The sequence below is a fragment of the Vulpes lagopus genome, chromosome 16 (assembly GCF_018345385.1).
Source record: "Vulpes lagopus strain Blue_001 chromosome 16, ASM1834538v1, whole genome shotgun sequence".
In the NCBI taxonomy this organism is placed as follows: Eukaryota; Metazoa; Chordata; class Mammalia; order Carnivora; family Canidae; genus Vulpes; species Vulpes lagopus.
The window spans coordinates 15,034,419-15,054,179 of NC_054839.1; the positions used below are offsets into that span (position 1 = coordinate 15,034,419).

General features: G+C 38.2%; 1 protein-coding gene across 1 annotated transcript in view; it reads left to right on the forward strand.

Annotated features, from left to right (window-relative positions):
- The window catches only part of UGGT2 (UDP-glucose glycoprotein glucosyltransferase 2), a 196,012-nt gene that overhangs the window by 95,293 nt on the left and 80,958 nt on the right, over window positions 1–19,761 (forward strand). The window contains exons 13-16 of the mRNA XM_041731331.1: window positions 3,601–3,720; window positions 4,982–5,067; window positions 5,615–5,750; window positions 13,518–13,649. Of these exons, the coding sequence (XP_041587265.1) occupies window positions 3,601–3,720; window positions 4,982–5,067; window positions 5,615–5,750; window positions 13,518–13,649 (474 nt within the window). The remainder of the gene's footprint in view (window positions 1–3,600; window positions 3,721–4,981; window positions 5,068–5,614; window positions 5,751–13,517; window positions 13,650–19,761) is intronic.

Below are 19,761 nucleotides of genomic sequence, written 5' to 3' on the forward strand. Positions count from 1 at the left end.
GGCTCTGTTGAGGCACAGTTTTAGGCTTCGTGGGAGCTCTTCTACTTTGTGTCTCCTTGGGGCTAGCCCTTTTGGTTTCTGAAAGTGCAGTGTTTACCAAAGTCTTAACACTTTGGACCTCAACTTCTGTGTCCTTATTACTATGTGTGGCTGCAGCTTCAAAGTCCCAGTGTCAGTTTTCCCTGGCTCTTCTTCTTCTTCTTCTTCTTCCTTCTTCCTTCTTCTTCCTTCTTCTTCCTTCTTCTTCTTCTTCTTCTTCCTTCTTCTTCCTTCTTCTTCTTTCTTCTTTCTTCTTCTTTCTTTCTTCTGCTTCTCCTTCTCCTCCTTCTCCTTCTCCTCCTTCTCCTTCTCCTTCTCCTCCTTCTCCTTCTCCTCCTTCTCCTTCTCCTCCTTCTCCTTCTCCTTCTCCTCCTTCTCCTTCTCCTCCCTCCTCCTCCTTCTCCTCCCTCCTCCTCCTCCTCCTCCTTCTCCTCCCTCCTCCTCCTCCTCCCTCCTCCTCCTCCTTCTTCTTTCTTCTTTTTTTTTTTTTTTTGGCAGTGGTGGTGGGGGTTGAGGGAGGGCTGCCATGTGTATGTGCAGGTTCATAATCAGCAAATGAGAAGAATTTGTATAGGGACACAGGTTGTTTGGTTTCTTCCCTGCGCTTTTCTCTTCTCCTGGAATTCCCCCACCAAATCCCTATTATAAAGGCAACCCCAATTTTGACTTCTGTCTTTCCAGCCCAATATGACCGTCATTTTCTGTTTGAATTAGTTCTTCTAGGCTGCAATTTGGAAAAATGCCCATAGGGATGGAATTGAGGTGAATGTGGACCTTGTTTGCTGTGCCTCCTGCCTTCAAGGATTGTAACTCTTCCACTCTCAATAATTGTTTGATCCTACCTCCATGCATCTAAACAGTGGTTTTCTATGTCTTCCTCAGCCATTAGCCTTGTTTCAGGCAGGTGGCTTCGTCTAGTATAAATTGTTACTCTTGATTAGAATTGGACATCCAAGGTATCATGTTTTCTTTTTCTTTTTATTTATTTATTCTTGAGAGACAGAGAGAGAGTCAGAGACACAGGCAGAGGGAGAAGCATGCTCCATGCAGGGAGCCCGATGTGGGACTCGATCCCGGGTCCCCAGAATCCCTCCCTGGGCCGAAGGCAGGCACTAAACTGCTGAGCCACCCAGGCTGCCCTCATGTTTTATTTTTCTTATGTCTAAGTGTTAAAATTTGAGAAGGGAGGTGGAGGACATCCCTGTCTCCTATACTGCTGATGATTGAGATAAACACTTAATTTCTGTCAAGTAGTTTATGGAGAGTAATTTAGATACAATTTTTTTGTGTTCTTTTAAAACATTTTTTAAAGATTTTATTTATTTATTTATTAGAGGGGGGTGGGTAGAAAGAGAGCACAAGCAGGGGAGAGTGGCAGACAGAGGAAGAGGGAGAAGCAGACTCCCTGCTGAGCAGGGAGCCTGATGCAGGGCTCCATCCCAGGAGCTGGGATCATGACCCGAGCTGAAGGCAGATGCCCAACCGACTGAGCCACCCAAGCGCCCCTACAACTGTATTTTTTAATATGAAAAATAAACGAATTAGAAGTCAGTTGTTTTGGGGGTGGAGGAGGCTTAATCTAAAAGACCATTGGGAAACCTAACCAAAGAAGTAAAGGATCTGTACCCTAAATACTACAGAACACTTCTGAAAGAAATTGAGGAAGACACAAAGAGATGGAAAAATTTCCATGCTCCTCATGGATTGGAAGAATTAATATTGTGAAAATGTCAATGCTACCCAGAGCAATTTACACATTTAATGCAATCCCTATCAAAATACCATGGACTCTCTTCAGAGAGTTGGAGCAAATCATCTTAAGATTTGTGTGGAATCGGAAAAGACCCCAAATAGCCAGGGGAATATTGAAAAAAAAAAAAAAAACTACAGCCGGGGGCATCACAATGCCAATTTCAGGTTGTACTACAAAGCTGTGATCAAGACAGTGTGGTACGGGCACAGAAACAGACACAGATCAATGGAACAGAATAGAGAATTCAGAAATGGGCCCTCAACTCTATGGTCAACTAATATTCAACAAAGTAGGAAAGACTATCCACTGGGAAAAGGACAGTCTCCTCAATAAATGATTCTGGGAAAATTCGATAGCCACCTGCAGAAGAATGAAACTAGACCATTCTCTTACACCATACACAAAGATAAACTCAAAATGGATGACAGATGTAAATGTGAGACAAGAATCAATCAAAATCCTAGAGGAGAACACAGGCAACACCCTTCTTGAACTTGGCCACAGCAACTTCTTGCAAGATACATCCATGAAGGCAAGGAAAACCAAAGCAAAAATGAACTATTGGGACTTCATCAAGATAAAAAGCTTCTGCACAGTAAAAGAAACAGTCAATAAAACTAAAAGACAACCTACAGAATGGGAGAAGATATTTGCAAATAACATATCAGATAAAGGGCTAGTATCTAATATCTATAAAGAACTCAATAAAAACTCAATAAACTCAATACCCAAGAAATCATCCATCATGAAATGGGTAAAAGACATGAACAGAAATTTCACAGAGGAAGAAGATCTATACATGGCCAACAAGCACATGAGAAAATGTTCTGCATCACTTGCCATCAGGGAAATACCAATCAAAACCACAATGTGATACCACCTCACACCAGTAAGAATGGCGAAAATTAACAAGACAGGAAACAACAAATGTTGGAGAGGATGTGGAGAAAGGGGAACCTTCTTGCACTGTTGATGGAAATGTGAACTGGTGCAGCCACTCTGGAAAACTGTGTGGAGGTTCCTCAAAGAGTTAAAAATAGAACTGTACTATGACCCAGCAATTGCACTGCTGGGAATTTACCCCAAAGATACAAATGCAGTAAAACACTGGGACACCTGCACCCTGATGTTTATAGCAGCAATGTCCACAATAGCCAAACTGTGGAAGGAGCCTCGGTGTCCATTGACAGATGAATGGATAAAGAAGATGTGGTCTATGTATACAATGGAATATTACTCAGCCATTAGAAACTACAAATACCCACCATTTGCTTCGAGGTGGATAGAACTGGAGGGTATTATGCTGAGTGAAGTAAGTCAATCGGAGAAGGACGAACATTCTATGGTCTTATTCGTTTGGGGAATACAAAAAAATAGTGAAAGGGAATAAAGGGAAAAGGTGAGAAAATGAGTGGGAAATATCAGTGAGGGTGACAGAACATGTAGAGACTCCTAACTCTGGGAAACGAACAAGGAGTGGTGGAAAGGGAGGTGGGTGGGGGGTTGGGGTGACTGGGTGACGGACACCGAGGGGGGCGCTTGACAGGATAAGCCCTATATGTTGGCAAATTGAACTCCAATAAAAAAATATACAAAAAGAATAAAAGACCATTGGGATGTAAAATTGTTGCACATTGTATTCCTTAATTTAAAGAAAACCCAACTGGCTTCTTGTCTTTAATCAGAAATCTAGAACTTTCTGTGTATTTTTACTTTGTTAAAGTGAAAACTGATTTAAATTAAAATGGTTTAAATGATTTAAGTGTTATCTTGATATAGCTTTCACAGATTTCTGGATTCTTTTCTAGTGGATCAATGACCTAGAAAATGATGATTTGTATGTTACATGGCCTGCAAGTTGCCAGGAGCTTCTCAAGCCAGTATTCCCTGGAACTATACCTTCCATAAGGCGTAATTTTCATAATTTGGTGAGTTTTATATGATATTTTGTAGACATCTTTTAAAAAGGTATCAGCATTCTTTTTGGATAACCCTGTTCTGAGTGAATAGGCATCTGTAATAAGGAGGGAAATACTTGCCTGATATAACAAGCTTGGGGTTGCATGGCTGCTAAGGCATCCAAAGCCAGCAATGCCACACATAATCTGCCTCTTCTTATTTACATGTGCTTTCCTACTTCCGATGCAAAATTAATGAGTTATTTTACATTTTCTGAAAGGAATTTGAACTTTTCCCCTTCTATATTATAAAGAACTAATTAAAGATTAAAGCTTAGTACATTTCAGAGAAAAATCTAGAAATATTTTATCATCTATGCATATGAGGTCACTGTTACAGTATTGAATAACCTTACACAACTGTGAAATATGCAGAAAACACTTAGCTAGGGCTTTTTTTTTGTTTTCCACAAAGAAAGCGAATATGTTATTTCCTACAGCAATGTAGAACAAGCAGTTACATTAATGCAATTTTTTTCAAAAATCAATTACTGTCTTCTTTTAAAAAAACAGTTATGGAAAATCCAGTGCACATTTAGAATAAGGTATTTCATTTGTTATTTAAAAAAATTTACTTGGGACACCTGGGTGGCTCAGTGGTTGAGTGTCTGCTTTTGGCTCAGGGCATGATCCCAGCGTCCTGGGATCGAGTCCCAGAGTCCCACATCGGGCTCCCTGCATGAAGCCTGCTTCTCCCTCTGCCTGTGTCTGCCTCTCTCTCTGTATCTCTCGTGAATAAATAAAATCTTTTAATAAAAATATTTTAAAAAATTACTTTGTGCTGTGCTTCAAAAAGAGGATGAGTGATCTGATATTGAATTCCATGTATTTAACAGATGTGCACCTTTTAGAAATCCTTCATTACCTGTGAAATTCCTTCTTACATAAAATTCTTTAGAATTGTTAGGAATTTCTTTTATTATGTTTTAAAGATTTGATTTATTCACAAGAGAAACAGAGGCAGAGACACAGGCAGAGAGAGAAGTAGGCTTCTTGCAGGGAGCCTGATGTTGAGCCTGGGACTCAATCCCAGGACTCTGGGATCATGCCCTGAGCCAAAAGCAGACGCTCAACCGCTGAGCCACCCAGGCATCCCTAGAAATTTCTTTAAAAAAAAAGACTGTACCTTGGTTTCATACTTTTAGTGACAGAAAATAGAAACTTGAAATTCATGAAAATTCCAAAGTGTTAAAACACAATAGTGATTTATAAACTATCTACTTTCTTTTAGGTTCTGTTTATTGATCCTGCTCAAGAGTATGCCTTGGATTTTATAAAACTTGCTGAACTTTTCTATTATCATAAAATTCCTCTTAGGTAATTGTCAATTTATAACATTAAATGGTCAACTGAAGGAAATCCAGTAATGTTCATGTTGTACTACAGAGTATTACACAGAGTGTTGATGTGGGATTCAAAGCAGTGGTCATCTTTAATGCCTGTCACAACACAGCTGTGCTGTGAGGTGTCATTACCTTTATGATAGACTCTATTAATCAAAGCTGCTTAGTAATCTCATTTACCAACTGTTACTTTCCTGAGAGAATGATCTGATCACTTTGGGTGTCTAAAGATGAATCCATTTCCCTGAGGTTGTGTTAAGAGTACACTTCCCCTTTATTTTTCTGGAAAAACATGGTCATTAGATAATTTCACCACCAGAGTTTGACAGTTTAGAGGAATCCATTAGTTAGGCAAATGTTGTTGAATAGACATTACAAATCAAACCTTTTCAAATATATTACTCCCCTATCCCCTCTATTAACACATTCTTCCATTTACATGTTATAGTTTAGTAATGTTGAAAAATGATGATTGGTTGTGATTTAAGTTTTAACGTTCCTTATTCACCTTCTTTTCCCAGAATTGGTTTTGTGTTCATTGTTAGCACAGATGATGAAATTGATGGAACAGATGACGTTGGTGTTGCTCTTTGGCGAGCTTTCAACTATATTGCAGAAGAACATGATGTATCACAGGCATTTATTTCCATAGTACAAGTGAGTGCACTAGGTATAATTTCTTTAGACTATATACTGGGTATTACTGTAATTATTCTCATTTATCTTTCAAAGTTTATTAAAAATGATCATGGGAATTAATATAGATAAATTTAATTCTTCCAACTCCCAACTGAGGTACATAATGTCCCCACTTTATAAATTTGGCAACTCAGACTGCCAAAATAGGTGAATTTACTTGAGCTTCACCAGCTGCTAATGGAATTTAAATTGTATATATAAAGTTTAGAGGAAAACATACTCATAGAAAATGGTTAGGGAAGAATTCCTGAACTAGGTCTTGGAAAAAAAAAAAAAAACATGAATAAAGAAGATTACTGCAAACTTAAATATTCTAAATGACTAAGTATGTAGACCCTTCCTAAAGAATTTCAGAAGAGAAGGAGATCACTTCATGACAGCAAATGGAAGTGGAAATAGCAGGATAGGTACTGAGTTTGACAAAGAGATTGTATAAAAAAAAGCAATTGGTAAGAACTTGATTAAAGAACAGTAAGATATGGGAAGCTTATTTCATAATTGAGGTTGAAACTGTTACGGCCCATTGTGGAAGCAAGTGTATTAAAGAACTGTATTTAACAATACTTAAGAAAGTCAGACTATAGTTTAGAAACTAGCTTTTGTTCGTTTTAAAATTCATTGGTCTTTAGTGTTCATTCACTATTACAACAAGGCAGGTGGTTCTTCAAAGTGAGAATATGAAATTACCAAAGCCCTATAAACTCCCTGCCCTGCTTCAGTAGCTCCTAGGAACACCATGGAATACCTCACAAACTTACTGTTCGGGGGGGGGGGGGGGGGCACAGAAACTACCTGCACTTCAGTGATGTGGGGATATACTTTGTTCCATAAAACAGTGTTGTGGATTATGTGTCAATCTTGTGTGTCAGTCTTACTTTTATTAATTTATTGGTGTAAGAGTTTTAAGGGACTTATTCAAACTGATGTAGCTTTTTGAAGTCTGGCCTGCTTATTGTGAAAGGATCGGTATAATATTCAAAACTGAGAAACTTGAAGACCTTTTGAAATTCTCTTTACCTAGATTATCTTAATTTGCTCCATTGACTCTATTCTGTAAGTATCTTCTATCAGACATAAATTTGTATAATTTTTGTACAGAGGAATGAGATGCCATGCTTCTCAATCACTGACCCTTTTGAATTACCTTCTGTGATGCTCAGCATAATACTGTAATATCTTGGAAAACCAAATTACACTTAAACCATAGGTTTCTATACAATGCAGCATAAAAATATTAAATATATGCTATAGCCTAAAATTTATACTAAGCAATTAGAGGAAGGAGAGGGAAAAACGTGAAAATGTGTGAGAAAGGAATATTTATTTGTTTATTTATGATTTTCTTTATTTATTCATGGAGACAGAGAGAGAGGCAGAGACACAAGCAGAGGGAGAATCAGGTTCCATTCAGGAAGCCCGATGTGGGACTCGGATCCCAGGACCCCAGGATCACACCCTGAGCTGAAGGCAGGCACTAAACCACTGAGCCACCCAGGCATCCCGAGGAAGGAATATTTAAAGCATACTAGACTATAGACTATAGTCTGACTTCCACCATGGTCAGAAGTGTGTGAATATTGGTAGTTATTCAAGCTATGTATGCTTCAACCCTAAAATTTTTGTAGCCTATAGAAAAGTAAAACATGATTGAGCTAACATTCTCTTGAGAATGTATTGTCCTTTAGATGACTTAGCTTCACTAATTTAGAATAATTTGAGCAAAAATCTAGTCTTTTAGAAAAATATGTGAATTATAAAATCTCTTTAATATTGTTTCATTATTTTCAATGAGAAAGTTATTTTATCTAAATTACATAATTTGCAAATACAATATCAGGAGAAAGGAATATAATTGAAGGTCAGAATTATAAGTATATGAAAATTATTGACATTTGATAGAGGATTATGGTAGAGTAAGTACAGTATTTATGTAGTAAAACAGTCTGACTGTGTAACTCAGCTCTCCACAGTGGCTATGCAAACTTACAAGTAATTTAATTTTCTCTTCCTACCTTATAAGATTAAGATTTTTAAAAATGTATGTTACATACTAGATGAATACTTTTTGAATGCATGTTTGAGAACGCGGAAGTAATTTAAGGCTTTAGCTTTGGCCACAATGGGGTAATCAGATTAACTATCTCACAGTAAGCAAGTATAAAACTGGACAGAATACATGAAATAAGTCAGTTTTCAGAAGTTCAACAAGAGGTACATGAACTATGATCCTTGCAAAAAGATCAAAATAAAAATATTCACAGATAGAATTCTTGGAACTACCAAAGGAGATCCTTCAGGCTGAGAGGAAGCGACACCAGATGGTAACTCACATTCACAAGAAGAGGTAAATAAAATGTAAATATATGGTACATACAAAAGGCTATAAGAATATATTTTATCATGTTTAAATTGCACAAGATGAAACAAAACAAATTTTAACATATATAACATATGACAATAATTGTACAGAGGAATGAAGGACTAAATGGATCTGTATTGATACTTAAAATTTGATATTTTGCTAACATAAAGTTAGGATTAGTAGGAAGTAGATTGTAGTAAATTGACACAACTGGATATCCACATGCAAAGTGATGAAACTGAATCCCTATCTTATATCAGACACAAAGGTTAACTGAAAATGGATTAAAAAGTTGAACATAAGACTTGAAACCGTTCTAAAAGAAAACACGGGGGGTAAGTTCCTTGACATTGATCCTGGCAATGATTTTTTGGACTTGACAACAAAAAGGCAACAAAAGCAAAAATAAACAAGGGGTTTATATCAAAATAAAATGCGTCTGCACAGCAAAGGAAACTATCAGTGAAACAAAACAGCTGTGGAATGGGAGAAAATATTCGCAAACTACCTATTCAATAAGAAGTTAATGTCCAAAATATACAAGGAATTCATACAACTCAATAGCAAAAAAACAAACAAAAAAAAGTAAACAACCCAATAGATCTGAATGGCCATTTTCCCCAAGACATACAGATGACCAGCAGGTATATGAAAGGGTGCTAGACTTGATTAGTCATTAAGGAAATGTAAATCAAAGCCCACAGTGAGCTGTCATCTCACACCTGTAGGGGGTCTGTTATTAGACAAACAGGATGAAAGATGCTAGCATCATGTAGAGAAAAGGGAACCCTCTGAGAATATATTTGGTACGGCCATTATGGAAAACAGTCTGGAAGTTGCTTAGGAAATTTAAAATAGCACCACAGTATGAACCAACAATCCCACTTCAGCTGTGTATCCAAAGAAATGAAATCAGTATCTTAAAGCGTTATCTGTACTCCCACATTTACTGCAGCGTTATTCACAATAACCAAGGTATGGAAGTGACTTAAGTATCCATCAGTGGATGCATGGACAAAGAAAAATGTATGGTGTGTATGTATGTATGTATTCATAAATCAGAATATTATGCAGCCTTTATTTTTTATTTATTTTTTAAAGATTTTATTTATTCATGAGAGACACAACAGAGAAAGAGAGAGGCAGAGACACAGGCAGAGGGAGAAACAGGCTCCATGCAGGGAGCCTAAAATGGGACTTGATCCCAGGTCTCCAGGATCAGGCCCTAGGCTGAAGGCGGCGCTAAATTACTGAGCCACCCGGGCTGCCCTTATGCAGCCTTTAAAAAGAAGGAAATCCTATCATTTGTGACAACATGGATGAGCCTGGAAGATATTAGGCTAAGTGAAATATATCAAAGAAATATAAATACTGTATAATACCCCGTGTAGGTGGGATCTAAAAAAGCTGAACTCCTAGAAACAAAGTAGAAAAGTGGTTGGCCTGGGGATGGGCAAAATGGGGAAATGCTGGTCAAAGGGTACAAATTAGAATTAAAAAGAGAGGAGTGAGTTCTGCAGATCTCATGTACAGCATGGTGACTGTGATTCATAATGCAGTACTGTAGAATTGAAATTTGCCAGAAGAATTCTAGTGTTCTTACCAAAAAGAAGGGAAAATTTGTGTCACATGATGGATATATTAGTTAATTCAGTGGTGGGAATCCCCTCACTATGCATTTGTTAGGCCATCATGTTGTACAGTTTAAATGAATTGCTATGTTATTTGTCAGTTATACTTTAATAAAGTCAAAGAGAGAAAAAAAATTATATGGAGAAGTAAAGACCTGAAATTGCTGTTTTTGCTTACCAAGGTATATAACAGTTTTACAGTTTTAAAAATGTATAAGAACATTGGCTCATTATATATCTAAGTAGCTTATGCAAGACATTCTCCCTGCCTTAGACAACTTAAGAATATCTATTTTAAAATGACTAATTTGTAAGATGACTAATCTCAGTAATTTTTCATATATAATTTTTGCTTTATTCAAAAATCTCATTTTTCTAATCCCGGTTTGTTTTACAGAAGGCTGAAATTTTTGCTTTTTGTTCAGTTACTAAAATCATAGCATACTCTGCTTGATACAAGGAGGAATCTTACCTTCTTACCTATAAATTAAGAAACTTATAAAACTAAACTGTGGGATCTAATTACAGACCTGTGCCTTTTCTTCAAGGAGCAGGTTGCCAGGTTTATGTGAGAAAAGGGAAATAAAGAAGAATGTTGGTTCCTTATCATGAGGAATAACATGGGGCTTCCATCAGCTCTCTCTGGCAATGATTTTAAGTGAATTGGAGAGGCAGGCTTAAGTGCAAGAGAGAGAGTGGGAGCACACACTCGAGAGCAGGGGGAAAGGGCAGAGGGAGAAAGAGAAGCAATCTCCCTGTTAAGCAGGGAGCTCCATGTGGGACAGGTCTTGGGGCTTGTTCCCAGGATCCTGAGATCATGAACTGAGCCAAAGGCAAACACTTCACCAGCTGAACCACCTGGGTGTCCTCAAAACAACATTCTTGACTGATGCAGGTTCCCCCCCTTCTGAGAGTAAAGCATTCCTAAGAAACCTTATGTACTAACTCCAAATGGTGTAAAGGAAAGAAGCAGTCACCATCAATTTATATGGAAAAGTTATTGAGTATTTTCCAGAACCAAAAAATAACCTCTTTTAGGCTTTTTTTTACACCTTAGGACATATCTTGCTAATGATGCACAGAATAAATTGAGAAAGCACAGATGTTTGCAGACACAGTTCAAAGCTCTGGCAGCTTGATGGTGAGATCCCAGAGTTGTAGTTCCTGGGGATGGAGCCTGGCAGGGCCACTCTCACTGCAAAACAAACACCGAATGCTATTTTCATTTTCTAACATTTTTCATAAAAGCAAAGATCCTCTCTGGATTTTTTTTGGTTAGTGAAAACAGATACTTATGTCACTCTTGTTAAAAAAAAAAAAAAAGGTGTCATAACATGAACTTTGGAGAAGTGAGAGATATCCATATATCAAAATGCTACTAAGTGGTGTTTGTAAGTACAAATTTCTTCTCCTTGGGAAGTTTTTTCTCCAGAATGTCTTAATGCGAGGTCAGTGTTCATATTTATGTCTCAACTGAGACATCTGCCCGGACATACCTTCTCTCTTTGAGGCAGAGCTGCCCCTTTCCCCATGCCTAGCAGAATGTCTGGGGCATAGAAGAGGGTCTATAATGAAAGAGAAATGAAACAAGAAAATAAAGGAGCTACAACTTATATCACGCCACTCTGCTTACAGTAACTGAGGTGGGGGTGGGGGAGAATGGAGGTACAGAGGAAACCTAGTCAAGGTCTTTACAGGAGAGCAATCAGGAATGAAATAAAGGGCAGAATTAATATTGTAAAAATGTCAATGTTACCCAGGGCAATTTATACGTTTAATGCAATCCCTATCAAAATACCATGGACTTTCTTCAGAGAGTTAGAACAAATTATTTTAAGATTTGTGTGGAATCAGAAAAGACCCCGAATAGCCAGGGGAATTTTAAAAAAGAAAACCATAGCTGGGGGCATCACAATGCCAGATTTCAGGTTGTACTACAAAGCTGTGGTCATCAAGACAGTGTGGTACTGGCACAAAAACAGACACATAGATCAATGGAACAGAATAGAGAACCCAGAAGTGGACCCTGAAATGTACGGTCATCTAATATTCGATAAAGGAGGAAAGACTATCCATTGGAAGAAAGACAGTCTCTTCAATAAATGGTGCTGGGAAAATTGGACATCCACATGCAGAAGAATGAAACTGGACCACTCTCTTTCACCATACACAAAGATAAACTCAAAATGGATGAGAGATCTAAATGTGAGACAAGATTCCATCAAAATCCTAGAGGAGAACACAGGCAACACCCTTTTTGAACTTGGCCACAGTAATTTCTTGCAAGATACATCCACAAAGGCAAAAGAAACAAAAGCAAAAATGAACTATTGGGACTTCATCAAGATAAGAAGCTTTTGCACAGCAAAGGATACAGTCAACAAAACTAAAAGACAACCTACAGAATGGGAGAAGATATTTGCAAATGACATATCAGATAAAGGGCTAGTTTCCAAAATCTATAAAGAACTTATTAAACTCAACACCAAAGAAACAAACAATCCAATCCTGAAATGGGCAAAAGACATGAAGAGAAATCTCACAGAGGAAGACATGGACATGGCCAACAAGCACATGAGAAAATGCTCTGCATCACTTGCCATCAGGGAAATACAAATCAAAACCACAATGAGATACCACCTCACACCAGTGAGAATGGGGAAAATTAACAAGGCAGGAAACAACAAATGTTGGAGAGGATGCGAGAAAAGGGAACCCTCTTACACTGTTGGTGGGAATGTGAACTGGTGCAGCCACTCTGGAAAACTGTGTGGAGGTTCCTCAAAGAGTTAAAAATAGACCTGCCCTACGACCCAGCAATTGCACTGTTGGGGATTTACCCCAAAGATTCAGATGCAATGAAACGTCGGGACACCTGCACCCCGATGTTTCTATCAGCAATGGCCACAATAGCCAAACTGTGGAAGGAGCCTCGGTGTCCATCGAAAGATGAATGGATAAAGAAGATGTGGTTTATGTATACAATGGAATATTACTCAGCAATTAGAAACGAAAAATACTCACCATTTGCTTCAACGTGGATGGAACTGGAGGGTATTATGCTGAGTGAAATAAGTCAATCGGAGAAGGACAAACAGTGTATGTTCTCATTCATTTGGGGAATATGAATAATAGTGAAAGGGAATATAAAGGAAGGGAGAAGAAATGTTGGGAAATATCAGGAAGGGAGACAGAACATAAAGACTCCTAACTCGGGGAAACGAACTAGGGGTGGTGGAAGGGGAGGAGGGCGGGTGTTGGAGGGGAATGGGTGACGGGCACTGAGGTGGACACTTGACGGGATGAGCACTGGGTGTTTTTCTGTATGTTGGTAAATTGAACACCAATAAAAATTAATTAAAAAAAAAGGAATGAAATAAAGCCTTTCTGAAAAAAAGTCATTTAAAATATTTTATACATACCTTTTTAAATAAAGGGAGCCATTATTTTACTAAGAATCACAGTAACTAGTTTGAGCAAAATAGAACATGCTATGATATTTTTGAAAGCTATGAAATAGTCACAAAACCATTTTTATTGGGAGATATATTGTGTGGTTAAAATGAATTATCTGTGTGGGTGGGGGACATGTGTATATATGTACATATGTGGTATACTTAGAACTTAAAAGTATAAAGTGTGTTTTTATTTTATAAATCTGCATGTTCAGGATAAGAAAGAAAGCTAATTGCCGTAAGATGAAAATTAATTATAAAACCTTTATTTCTGTAGATGTACCAAAAAGTGAAGAATGACAATATCCTCACTGTGGACAATGTGAAGAGTGTTCTCCTAGATATATTTCCAGATGCTAATATTTGGGATGTTTTGGGAATTCATTCTAAATATGATAATGACAGAAAGGTGAGTTGGAATGCAGATTTTCAAAAATATGATCCAAGAAACTTTTACTATAATCTCATGAATAAGTGATGTCAATATAGTTAACTCATGATTTGGGTTTTAGACCCTCCCTTCTTTCTAAAGGAGATTTAAGACCTCTGAATGATGCATAAGTTGTTTTCGAGTACTTAAATTGCCATTATCGACCTTTCTTAAAGTACAAGGAAAGATAATTATCAGGATTTACAGGATAGGGAACTTGAATGTAGAATTTTAAAGAATGTAATTTATACTTCTTTTTTTAAAGATTTATTTATTTATTCATTCATTCATGAGAGAGAGAGAGAGAGAGAGAGGGAGAAGCAGGCTCCATGCAGGGAGCCCGAGGCAGGACTCGATCCCAGGATTCCAGGATCAGGCCCTGGGCTGAAGGTGGCGCTAAACCACTGGGCCACCAGGGCTTCCCTAATTTATACTTTCTTAGGAAGGAGTGGAAAGCTGGCTTCTTAGATAAATGCTAGGACAAGAACCAAACTTGGAAAGATGGAACATCACTGGGGCTGAATTTCTCATGCCCATACAGATCCCAAGTTTTTTAGATGAGTTCCTGCATTTTATAAGTTGTTAGGCTACAGATATGATCCTGTCTCTCGTGAATGTAATATTTCTCCATGCTAACAGCAAAGTTCAGGATTATTGACATTATAATGTCTCACCTGATTCCATCCCTGTTCAACTCTTTAGTCTCACCTTTCACAACTCTCCTCGCTCTTCTGTTCTCACCACGTGGGCAGATCAGTACAGGTTCCTGAATGGGCTCCTCCTCCTCATCAGAGGGCTTTTGAGTGCTTGTTCCCAGGGTTCATGCACCTTGCCTCCCTTGTCTTCTCACCTGTGTGTGCTTCTCTGGGGCTTTTGGCTTTAATGTTACTTTGGGGGAAAATAACACTTTGTGTAGGACTTCTGGGAAGCCTTTTCTGACCCTCCCCATGACATTGTGCTAACATCACATGCTACAGTAGTACTGTGTACTCCTGCATAATGCTTGTGACAATGGGCTGTTCCATCACCTGCCTTCTCACTGGACTCCATCCTCTCTAAGAGCAGGGATCATGTCTCTTATTGGGACTTGCAGGCGCAGTGCCCAGGAACATGGTATGTGATCACTAAGCATCTACTTAATGAAATTACTAAGGAGGCAAGGCCATTTGAGAGAGTGGGTTGCATGGTAGGATAGAACTTTACAAGAACAGTGAAGTATTTTTTTAAATTTCTAAATTCTATTTAAATTCAATTAACATATAATGTATTATTGGTTTCAGAGGTAGACATCAATGATTCATCAGTTTTATATAACACCCAGTGCTCATTAATCACGTGCCCTCATTAATGTCTCTCACCCAGGTACCCATCACCCTATGCCCCTCCTCTCCAGCGACCCTTGTTTCCTGTGATTAGAGTCTCTTATGGTTTCTCTCTCTCTCTCTGATTTCGTCTTCTTTTTCCCTCCCTTCCCCAATGCTCCTCTGTTTTGTTCCTTAAATGACACATACAAATGAGATCATATAATTGTCTTTCTCCGATTGACTTATTTCACTTAGCATAATATCCTTTAATTCCATCCACATCGTTGAAAATGGCAAGATTTCATTTTTTGATGGCTAAGTAGTATTCCATTATATATACATATATCACCTCTTCTTTATCCATTCATCAGTCGATGGACATCTGGGCTCTTTCCATAATCTGGCTATTGTGGCCATTGCCACTGTAAACATTGGGGTGCAGATGCCCTTTCGGATCACTGCATTTGTATCTGTGGGGTAAATACACAGGAGTGCAACTGCTGAGTTGTAAGGTAGCTCTATTTTTAACTTTTTGAGGAACCTCCACAACCTCAACCTCTTTGAGGACCTTCCTTTTTGAGGAACGTTGTGAGGCCGCACAAGCTTGCATTCCCACCAACAGTGTAAGAGGATTCCCCTTTCTCCGTATTCTCTCCAACATCTGTTGTTTCCTGACTTGTTCTTTTTAGCCATTGTGACCGGTGTGAGGTGGTATCTCATTGTAGTTTTGATTTGTATTTCCCTGATGCCGAGTGATGTGGGGCATTTTCTCCTGTGTCTGTTGGACATTTGTATGTTTTCTTTGGAGAAATGTCTGTTCATGTTTTCTGTCCATTTCTTGACTGGATTATTTGTTCTTTGGGTGTTGAGTTTGAGAAGTTCTTTATAGATTTTAGATACTAGCCCTTTATATGATATATCATTTGCAAATATCTTCTGCCATTCTGTCCACTGTCTTTTGATTTAGACAGCTATTTCTTTAGTGCACAAAAGCTTTTTATCTTGATGGAGTCCCAATAGTTTATTCTTTTGTTTCCTTTGCTTTTGGAGACGTGTCTAGTAAGAAGTTGCTGTGGCCAAGGTCTCTGGCTATGTTCTCCTCTAGGATTTTGATGGATTCCAGTCTCACATTTTGGTCTTTCATCCATTTTGAGTCTGTTTTGTGTATGGTGTGAGGAAAAGGTCTAGGTTCACTCTTCTGTATGGGCCTGTCCAATTTTCCCAACATTATTTGTTGAAAAGACTGTCTTTTCTCGATTGTATATTTTTGCCTCCTTTGTTGAAGATTAGTTGACCATAGAGTTGAGAGTCCATATCTGGGTTCTCTATTCTGTTCCATTAATCTATATGTCTGTTTTTGGGCTAGTACCATACCTTCCTGATGACTACAGCTTTGTAATAGAGCTTAAAGTCCAGAATTGTGATGCCACCAGCTTTGGTTTTCTTTTTCAACATTCCTTCGGCCATTCAGGGTCATTTTCTAGTTCCATACAAATTTTAGGATTATTTGTTCCTACTCTGAGAAAAAAGCTGATGGTATTTTGATAGAGATTGCATTGAATGTATAGATTACTCTAGGTAGCATAGATATTTTAACAATAGTTATTCTTATCAGTGAACATGGAACATGTTTCCATTTCTTTGAGTCTTTCTCAGTTTCTTTCGTGAGTATCCTATACTTTTCTGAGTACAGAAAGTACAGATCCTTTGCCTCTTTGGTTAGGTTTATTTCTAGGTATCTTATGGTTTTGGGTGCAATTGTGAATGGGATTGATGGGATTGACGCCTTAATTTCTCTTTCTTCTCTCTCATTGTTACTGTATAGAAATGCAACTGATTTCTGTGCATTGATTTTATATTTTGTCATGTTGCTGAACTACCAAATGAGTTCTAGCAATTTTGGGGTGGAATCTTTTGGGTTTTCCATATAGTATGATGTCATCTGCAAAGAGTGAGAGTTTGATAACTTCTTTGCCTATTTGGTTTTTTTTTTTTTAAGATTTTATTTATTTATTCATAGAGACACCGGGGGGGGGGGGGGGGCAGAGGCACAGGCACAGGCATCGGGCTCCCTGCATGGAGCCTGCTTCTCCCTCTGCCTGTGCCTCTTTGCCTATTTGAATGCCTTTTATTTCTTTTTGTTCTCTGATTGCTGACGCTAGGATTTATAGTACTGTGTTGAACAGCAGAGGTGATAGTGGACATCCCTGCTGTGTTCCTGACCTTAGTGGAAAAGAGAGCAGTGAGGTTTTAGAAATTGCTGCTCAGGGGGCTACAAAAGGCAGTAAGGTGAAGCCATGTATAAAAATGGCTATGATGCCAAATTCGTGCTCAAGTTGCCTAACATAAATTTACAGGAGCATCAATCTCTTTTGTTTTAAAGAAAGTCCAAAATACCAGGCATATGAATGAAGGAAGGCGGCTGGATAAAGTGCTGTAAGGTTGAAATGTTATAAGCTAGATACGACATTGGCTTAAGCGGCCCAAGGATTAGCCCATGTGAAGACCTCTGGGATGTGTACAGGCTGCATAGAAATGGAAGCGAAGCCAGGAAGCCAGAAGTTCAGGTTCAATGTAATTGAAAAGCCAGTGTGATAGGAATTGTGAATTTTTTACTCATGTAAGAGTGGTTTTTCCAAATCATAATTTCTTTTTCTTTTTTTTTCAAATCATAATTTCTAAGCTGAGAATAAGTCTCATTGACTTTTTTCATTACTATATTTTTATATAATTTTTTTAAATTTATTTTTTATTGGTGTTCAATTTACCAACATACAGAATAACCCCCAGTGCCCGTCACCCATTCACTCCCACCCCCCGCCCTCCTCCCCTTCTACCACCCCTAGTTCGTTAAAAACAAAACTAAAAAGCAACCGAGATGAACTTTATTTTAGGGCCAAGTTGCATTGAGGCATCTCTTCTTAGAAAAACATTTTTTTATGAATAGTCTTCAGGTGCTTTTATGGGGAGAAGGAACACAAATTTCCTGTAGTCATTATGTAACCTCATGGAATATAAAAACAGTGAGTCTTTTAAAAAGATTTTATTTATTTATTTTGAGAGAGAACAGAAGAGGTGGGAGGAGCAGAGAGAGAAGCAGACTCCCTGCTGAGCAGGGAGCCCCACTGGGGCTCCATTCCACAACCCTGAGATCTTGACCTGAGCATTCACTAACCCACTGAGCCACCCAGATGCCCGTTTCTTGTCCTTTTTGTAATGGAAGTGGGCTTTTCTCTGCTTGCTCCCTGGTGGTAGAGCACAGTTGCTATTCAGACCTCACCTTCCTTAGGAACTGAGGCTTGTGCAAATATCATACCTGTCAAGCGTGACTGGTAGATACATAATAGTGATACTAAGAATCACTGCTCATTTGAGAGTAAAACATTTTTCTGGTTGATTTGCCCTTTTTTTTATATGAATCTGAAACTGCTTACTGATTTGTTACTAAGTTGTATATGCCTTGTTTCTTAAGAACCAATTCTGGTTCAAGTTAATTATAGTATTTAAAGCCTTTTATAACATCTGTGTCCCTGAGGCTGTTAAGTGCATTAAGGTAAAATACATTCCTGAGAACAGCTGGTAGGAAATAGTCAAGCTGTTTATGTAATTGCAATAGATTTCTTTAAAAGTTTAAAATATTATTCATAATCTAACTTGTATGTGGAAGGAAATGGATTCATTTACTCATGACTGTTCTAGGTAAATATTAACAGCAGTATCTGCTGTGATCCAAATGAATTTCAGGTATTATACAGCCTAAACCAACTACTTAGTATCAGTTGCCATAAAACGTCATCTGAATAACACTATGTTATCCTTAAATATTGGTATTCACAATGCAATATTGTTATTTCCCATTAATTGCCTTTTTTCATTCATACCATATGTGGATGTAAATATCATTTCCAACTGACCTATAAGTACTTCAACAAAATAAATCTAATTCTTTTGTATTCCTCCAGTTGTACAGGACATCTTAAGTTTTAGATACATTTGCTGAGTTCCTGTTGTAGTAACTGGGGATTGAGCTCTCTTCTACCTCCCTACCTTCACTTGGTCTCTCCAAGTCCAGAGGCATAACTTAAAATATTTAAAAACGGTTGTGGGGCAGCCCCGGTGGCGCAGCGGTTTAGCGCCGCCTGCAGCCCAGGGCGTGATCCTGCAGACCCTGGATCGACTCCCACGTCAGGCTCCCTGCATGGAGCCTGCTTCTCCCTCTGCCTGTGTCTCTGCCTCTCTCTCTCTCTCTCTCTCTCTCTTTCTCTCTCTCTCTCTATGAATAAATAAATAAAATCTTAAAAAAAAAAAAAAAGGTTGTGGCTTCAAGAGCAACAAGTCAGAGAGCCAACCAGAAGCAGATCCTAGAGCTGCAATGGAGTCTTAAGGCCCTCCTGCCAACGGTCACTGTGTAGTGGCTGAACCATGTTGACATTGAGGATCTAGGAGAGAGGTCAAAGTGGCAGTTGTCATCCCAGGACAGCAGCTATTTACCAGCTGGTACAGAAATATTTCAGTACATTAAGAAATGGTAAGGCCTATACAGTGCAAACCCGGTGATTGTCAGGTCTGTTTTTAACACATTTTGCTTAAGGGAATATTTAGTGTGTGTGAGACTTTTGAGGTATTCCTTGCTTCGTAAATCAAATACTATGATTTCTTTCCATTTTTTAGCAACTTGATTTTTTTAAAGAATTACTCCTTTTTTTTTAACCTATTTGCATAGTATTCTTCTTATTGCAAATGTATCCAGATAGTCAATAGATTGGTAAGTTTACCTATCCAGAAAT